The sequence below is a fragment of the Bidens hawaiensis genome, unplaced genomic scaffold, assembly GCF_021521415.1.
Source record: "Bidens hawaiensis isolate Kalapana, Puna unplaced genomic scaffold, B.hawaiensis_p1.1 tig00025093_1, whole genome shotgun sequence".
Taxonomy (NCBI): Eukaryota; Viridiplantae; Streptophyta; class Magnoliopsida; order Asterales; family Asteraceae; genus Bidens; species Bidens hawaiensis.
Window position 1 is genome coordinate 1 of NW_027493991.1, and position 8,132 is coordinate 8,132.

The 8,132-nt window shown below is 35.8% G+C and overlaps 1 protein-coding gene across 1 annotated transcript; it reads left to right on the plus strand.

Moving 5' to 3' along the window:
- Positions 1–2,437: 2,437 nt before the first annotated feature.
- Positions 2,438–7,390, plus strand: LOC143570837 (cysteine-rich receptor-like protein kinase 42). Its single transcript, XM_077056380.1, has 6 exons — positions 2,438–3,218; positions 4,848–4,961; positions 5,035–5,385; positions 6,036–6,270; positions 6,768–6,912; positions 7,004–7,390. Exons 1-6 carry the CDS (start codon positions 2,438–2,440, stop codon positions 7,382–7,384), a joined length of 2,007 nt encoding a protein of 668 aa, XP_076912495.1. The 3' UTR covers positions 7,385–7,390.
- Positions 7,391–8,132: the final 742 nt, after the last annotated feature.

Sequence of the window (8,132 nt, forward strand, 5' to 3'; positions counted from 1 at the left end):
TGTAGCTCCTCTATTTGACTAAACTAGACGTGCTCCAATCTGAAAAACACCAATCCATATTGTACAAATAAACCTTCATTTTGAAATTTAGGGCTCAGATGGACTCGTTTATTTTGTTGAGATTGAGCTCAGCCTATCAAAAGCCCAAGCCAGCTCGTGGCTCAATGGCTCATCAAGCGGTTCATTAAAAACTTGTTCTAACTCGTGAATTTGGGCTTTAACTTAAACGAACAGCTAAAAAGCGAGCCAACTCGTGGATTTGTAAGTAATGCACATATATGATTTATAAAAAAAAATTCCTTTTTTTTAACATTTACATAATGCAAAATTTATAAACTAAAGAATATAAATATGGTTTCATTTTAGTCCATATGGAAGTCAAGGAATGACATCATTTTCAATAATATTAGCCCACAATAATATTGTAACGTTTCAGAAATAAAGGCATATTCGTTTATTTAGATTAAAACAAAGGGAAGCTTAACTCGTTAATTTAGAATGACTGATCAAATTGATGTAATGCCCCCCCCCCCCCCCCCTCCTATATTTCACTTGTGACTCTAAAAGACTTATCATCCACAATTCTGCATACAACCCGCTTTATTTAAGTTTGAATCTTCATTATAGTGTTCTTACCCGTATTTTAAAGTGTGCCCATAAGTCATTATTTGAACTTGAGCACCATCACAAGGAAACCTTTAAACAAACTTTCTGACCCACTAAAATGGAAGTGGCATTTGGTTTCTATATAGCATATTGCTGGTGAGGGAATTTACTGTATAAAAGTTTGCTTTGCTACCGGCAAAAAAATACTTATATAAATTAAACGAACTTGGCTAAAGAGCGAGCCTACGAGTGAGTGACCTCAGTGCATTTACACACCGAGTCTAGCCAGCTTGACTTGTTTACAAATGAACCGATTTAAAATGGCATTTTTTAGGTGAGTTCAAGGCAAGTTGCAAACCCTCAAAACTAGGTCGATAACTCTTTGGGTTATAAAAGCATTCATATATTCATATTGGAATTCTCATATCATCTTCAACTACATCATATCTTTCAAAGAAACCTTCAAAATTTTCTCTCAAATTTTGTAATTTTGTAAGAAATGAAGAAATTTTGTGAATAGGGCTTCCAAGCCATTCATCGTTCGAACTCGCTCGCTCGATTATAAACGAGTCGCTCTGCTCGGTTCGGTTCAAATATTATTTATTTTATATATTATATAATTATATATGAGCAAATATATAAATATATAGACAAGACACATTAAATATAAATATATACAATTTATTAAACCCTTATAAATTTTTCCTATTCCGTCAATTTTATAGCTTCATTAGTTCGATTCAATGTTTCAAAATATTAGAAGTTTGTTTACATGCTCATTATATTTCACTTTAAACACCTTTTTTCTAAAAAACTACAACCTATTACACGTTTGTCTAAAGACTACTATTTGTTTATAAAATATATTATTTATAACCTTCAAACTTGTTCCTTATTGAAATTTTTGGAGTGAAAAAGAAATAATTAATGCTCGAAAATCATTCGATGTTTGATAAAAAATGCTTGATTCGATTTTGGCTCGTTTTGGTTTTCACTCGGTTCGAATTTCAGTTGTTCGGTTCAGTTGTAAATGAGCCAAGCAACGAGCAAGCCTTCGCTCTGCCCGTGAACAACCCTCTTTGTGAATGCGACTAAAATAGGTAAAAATGTAAAAAAAAAGAAAAGAAAAAAAGATTTATCATTATAGTTTTTTCTCTCATCTGCCCACAACCAATTCAATAAATATTAAAAAGTAAATAGTAGTAAACAAAGTCTCCTCAAATTTACAAGAAATCACCATCTTTCCTTTTTCAACCCTATAATTTGCACTCACGCCCACTCAAAACCCACATTATAATTTCCAAACTCCCCTTAATTACTTTCAGGTAGAGGTGCACAAACCAGTTTAAAACTCAAAACCCGTTCAGGGTCAACAAAAGTCAAAACTGGTTTATGATCGGTTTCGGTTCGGATCGAAACCGATTTTTGACCATGGTACGATCGGTTTCAGCTCGGTTTTTGCCCGGTTTCAGTGGTTAATCAGTTTGGAACCAGTTTTTGTGGAGAAAACTACTAACCGGTTCCGAACCTACTATTTCAAACCGGTTTGGTTTTGATTCAGTTTTCAGATCGGTTCAGTTAACCGGTTTATTTGCATACTTCTGCTTTCGGTCTTTCAGGATTGGCTATAAAATTTAAAAAAAAAGTAATAAAAAAAATGAAATCATCCTTGATTTGAATGCGTTGGCAGGCATATGAGAGAGAAAGCACACCAAAAAAAGCGTGTGAAATCGCCTCTAAACCTTTGACTCATTCATTCTCATCTTCTTCACTCCATTTATACATACACCCAACTCACATGATCACCAAACACAAACACAAACACAAACACATGTCCCAGCTTCAACCTCTCCATCTCACCACCCTCACCCTCTTCCTCTTCATCCTCCCCGCCGCGTCCGACCCACGCGCCACCCCCGCCGGCAACCTCACCTGCTCCGGCGACCGCGCCACCTCATCCAACTTCATCCCAACCTTCGTCCAAGCCATGGAACGCCTCTCCAGCAACCTCAACAACTCCAACAACAACTTCGCCATCACCAACATAACCGACCCGACCCAGTCCCCCTTCTACGCCTTAATCCAATGCCACCGCGACCTCTCTCGCACCGACTGCCTCGTCTGCTACGCCGTCAGCCGCACCGCCGTCCCCGGCTGTCTCCCTCGCACCTCCGGCAGGATATTCCTCGACGGATGCTTCGTTCGCTACGATAACACCAGTTTCTTCCAGCAAGCCGTTGACCCGGCTACCGATACGAGGAATTGCACATCCAGTTTGGTTAATAATAATAATAATAATAATTGGGATGATTTTGGAGGTGGGGTTGTGGAGTTTAATCGGAGTGTGGGGGAATTGGTGGAGAATGTTACTAATTTAGCGGTGAATAATAGTGGGTTTGGGGTTTTGGGGTTGAATGGGGTTTATGGGTTGGCTCAGTGTTGGGAGAGTTTGACGAGTCCGGAGTGTCGGACGTGTTTGGATAAGGCGAAGAGTGAGGCGATTGGGTGTTTGCCGAGCAGAGAAGGGAGGAGTATGAATGCTGGGTGTTATTTGAGGTATTCGACTCTGAAGTTTTTCAATAATGAGTCTCAGGCTGATGGGGGTAGTTCTGGTATTTCACTTTTTCCTTTTCCGGCTTTCGGTTTTTTAGAACTTTTTAGGTTTTAGCGGTTTTAGGCACACGCACTCTTTAAATTTAATTTGGATAGTTTCGATCTTACTAGCCAGACTATGTTGTCTTAGCTGGACACACGCTGGCTTCAGAGTCAGGCCTGGGCGTTTCCCGGGAAACCATACCGCCGACCGCGCTTGACAGTCGTTGTGCCACCACAAGAGCAGAACTATGTTACGCCGGAGAGTTCTGCTATTGTGGTGGCACAACGACTGTCAAGCGGCGGTCGGCGGTATGGTTTCCCGGAGGAATGCCGAGCCAAACTCTGAAGCCAGCGCGGGTCTGATTAAGATAATGTAGTGTGGTCAGAATGGACTCTTCAAATTTGAAGAGTACGGTAGTTTAAATACAAGTAAATGGCTCTTTTTATAAAAGGAAAAAAAGTTACGATTTTGGTTTTATTAAGGTTGGGTTTTGGGATTTTGTTATGAGTTTTTATATTTCTTGAATTTTTTGGATTTTTTTTTTATATTTTTGCAAAGTTGGTTGCTTTTTGATTACTATACTTTGGAAGCTTTATTTCAGTTTTTTTTTTTTTAATTTAACTGTGATCCCAATGCCCAGAAGTTTCCTTTTTAGTTTTATAATAATAATAATAATGCTTGGGTTTTGTGATCATATGATGATGCTTGTTCATCATTTTGCACTCTGACTATATATTATTGGACGTATTTACATCGAGTCTGTGTGACTTAGGTCTGATTTTATTGGTTAACAGTAGTAAAAAAATAAATTCTAAAAAATTGATTTTGGTATTTGGGCGATTCATGTGATTTTTTTCTAGATTGTTATATGCATTTGTTTGAATTCTTTGTTATATTTTTTGAACATCTTATGTTTCAAGCCTTGTTATTATACCAATTTTTTTTAGTTTTCGTGGCAAGTGGTGCTCAAGATTCTCAAGATTGGCCAATTTTCAAATATAATGGCTCACTTTCTTTTTTGACCTTTTATAAATTCAAAGGTCAAACATTGTAATTTTCAAACTCAAAATTGATATAGGTATCTTCTGTTTTCAGCTCCCATTTTTTTAATTACTGTATTATTTAAACAGTTTTAACATGATAACCCTTTTTTTTAATTTAAGTTTTAACATTCCTTACAATAATTGAACCCAAATGCTATCTTTTTTTTTTTTTACACTATAAAAGTCAAACCTTTATTTGGATCTATAAACCTCCATGTGCAAGGTTGTTTAGTCATGTTTAAATTATTATCCTCAGATCAATGAAATTTGGGTGTATGTTCTTGTTAACCTACCTGGAAGAATTTATAATTTATTTTGTTGACTTTTCAGTCTTGGTCCATTTTTTTTTTAATTTGCTTGTTTGGTATTCCATTAAAACATAAACAAGAATTTATTCTCAATCAAACCATATTAGTTGTATCTTTTAATTATTTAAAATCGCTTTCACGGATAAACCACAAGGAGAACCGTCTGTATCACTAGTCCTCGTGTTTGAATGTTGACTCTGTAAGAACGGTTTGATGACTGTGAACGATGGCTTTTTCAGTCTTCGGTCAAAGGGCATAATGGTAATTTTAGCTTTGAATTATCCATCATTTCAGGGCTATCTAGTCCAGGAGCGAAAGTAGCCGTTGTCTTGGCTGCAGTTGCGTTCCTCATGATCTCATCTTTTGCTGGTTATGCTGCATATATAAGAATATCAAAGATCCGAGAAGGTAACTTGAATCTTAATAAAATCAAATAAAAAAATCTGACCCGAATAATCAAAATCTTGACTTGCGTTTACAGAGCGGAAAACTATGGGCATGCTATGGAGTTCGTTTAACAAGTCTGGATTAAAGTACAAATATGAAACACTAGAGAAGGCAACGAATTACTTTGACCTTTCAAATAAGTTAGGCCAAGGGGGAGCGGGTTCGGTCTATAAAGGAACTCTTCCGAATGGAGACGTTGTTGCTGTGAAACGGTTGTTTTTCAATACCCGACAGTGGGTCGATGAGTTCTTTAATGAAGTTAATTTGATCAGTGCAATTGAACACAAGAATCTCGTCAAGCTTTTGGCTTGTAGTATCGAAGGACCCGAGAGTCTTTTAGTCTATGAATATGTTCCAAATAAGAGCCTTGATCATTTCCTTTTCGGTTATTTCCTTATCTTCTTACCTTTTTTTTTTAAGTAATTCAATTGTTAGTAAAAATGTGGGACGGTAACCTTCAAGAAGGTGATGCAATGGTAAGAGCCAAGCCAGAGCCAAAGTAAGCTCGGCTCGTTAGCTGGCTTGTTGACTCCCTTGTTAGGCTCGTTAAAATTAAAAGCCAAATTTTAATGTATATAAATTATTATCCGAATCTTGTTATATATATATAATTTATTACTTTTTACTTTTATAGCTTATTAATTTTGCATTATTGATATGTTAAAAATAGTGTTTGTTTTCTTCTTATACATATCAATATGCGTAAAAATATAAAATTATTATTTTTATTAAATAAAGGAGATTGCTCGACTAGCCAGGAGTCGGCTCAAGCTTTTTACAAGCCAAGCCTATGTTAAACATTTCAATGCATTAAGATAAACAAGCCGAGTTGGCTTGGCTTGGCTTGGCTTGGTTTGTAAACGAGATGAGCCGGAGTCTGAACAGGCTCAGAACATTTACAGCACTATTTGAATCTAGTTTCCACTGGTTTTCTGCTTTTAACCACCTTCAAGACCGAAAGCTATGCTTTACCTGATCCCATTAGTTAGCATGGCATTGATCGGGTTTCGATATGATATAACGCTTTCATTGCAGACAAAGATAAAGTACAAGTTTTAACCTGGAAACAAAGAATGGCGGTGATCCTCGGAACAGCTGAAGGTTTAGTTTATCTTCATGGAGGGTGTCATGTAAGAATCATCCATAGGGACATTAAAAGCAGCAACATTCTTCTTGACAAAGATTTTAATCCCAAAATCGCTGATTTTGGCCTCGTGAGGACTTTTGGTGCTGACCGGAGTCATCTTACCACTGGAATTGCCGGAACTTTGTAAGAAAATCTCTATAATTTTGCACATCATTACATCCTAAACATCGGACATCGGTCGAGGACCGATATTTGAGATATCGGTTATCGCGGTGAGATATCGGTAGGATATCGGTAATTTTAATATCATGCAGAATTTATATATATAGCACTTTAACACTAACAATTCATTATATATTCCTACTATTAACAAATTAACCTTTTGCAACACTAACCATTGTAGCAAGTAGGAACTGATTAAGACTCGAACCACCAACATTAAACACTAAAAGTTGAAAATTAAGACTTAAAACATAGATATCGTGAATATCGGTGAAATATCGATCAATATCGCCGATTTTATCGGTACCAATATTTTGACCAATATTTTGACTGATGTTTCACGAGGACCGATAACCGAGATACCATAACATCGATATACCACCGAGATTTACTGCATATTACATCAGTGTGCTTTTGTGTGAAAATGTTAATAGTTTGTTGTGTTTGTTTAATTTCAGAGGTTATATGGCGCCTGAATACATAGTCCGAGGACAACTTACAGAAAAAGCCGATGTTTTTAGTTTCGGAGTTGTGGTTCTTGAAATCGCGTGCGGGAAAAGAAACAATGCCTTTGTAGAAGATACCGGCTCGCTTTTCCAAAGCGTACGAATTAAAAATCAAAACATTTTTTCCATATTTTTAACTCATTTCATTGTTTCAAATTTTAATCGTGTTATGATCGAACAATAAACAGGTTTGGAAGCTATACAAAGAGGGTGTGGTGACGGAAGCAATCGACCCGTTACTAAAGGGTGAGTTTCCCGAACACGAAGCGTTAGAAGTGATGCAAATCGGGCTTTTGTGCACGCAAGCGTCAGCCGCTTTAAGGCCATCAATGGCGGAAGTGGTCGAGTTTTTGACTACAAAAGCCGAAGACCGGGCGACCCCTATGCCGGTCCCAAATCAACCGCCATTTTTAAATGCTCGGTCCCTGATGAATAATCAAGGGATGAGCAGCAGCTCGACTTCTAGCCCGTTGACCAAGATCGGGCTGTCGTTTACCAACACATCACGGTCCTCGACTACACCAAGCTCAGAGTGGCCGTTAAGAATCGATGAACTGAGCTCGAGTTAGCTTGTTTTTTTTTGGGCCATTGAGTTTGGGTTTGAGGGGATTTTTTATTGAATTGGGAGGAATTTGTGTATATTTTATAACCAAGTCTACGTTCACATAAGCTTGGTAATTTGTTAATTATTTTTTTTTAATTTTCTTTTTGCAAATATTTAGTAAATCTTTTTGTAAGGGAGTTTTGTGGAGTTTATGAACAAGTTAATCAAATAAAAATTTGGTTACATTTATATTTATTTGGTGGTTCGATGTAATTTTTGTTGGATTGGAATTATATGGGAATCGTTTTGAAATTGAGAACTTCAAAAACCATTTTAGAAAAAAAAAATTATTTTTAAGAAAAATAGAAAAATTTATAAAACAAAAAAAAAACACAAAAATAAAGAAAGTAAAAAAAAATCAAAAAATTTCATCTTTCATCTCGATTTTATAATTTTTTTTTAAAAGTTGTCGGTTTAGTAAAACTATACATATATGTATAATACATATTTTTTAATTTTATACATGTTATTGTTTATACACATATGTACAATTAAGATAAATGATAATGTACAAATCGAGATTAAATAAAAATATACATATGCGTATAATTAGGGTTTTTTATTATTTTTTATATATAAAACCGGGATGAAAAATATTTTTTTTTGATTTTTTTTACTTTTTATAAAATTTCGCTTATTTACGTTTTATAATTTTTTTAAAATAATTTTTAAGGGGTTTTTTTGGGCCAAAATAGTTATCCAAGTTATTGATT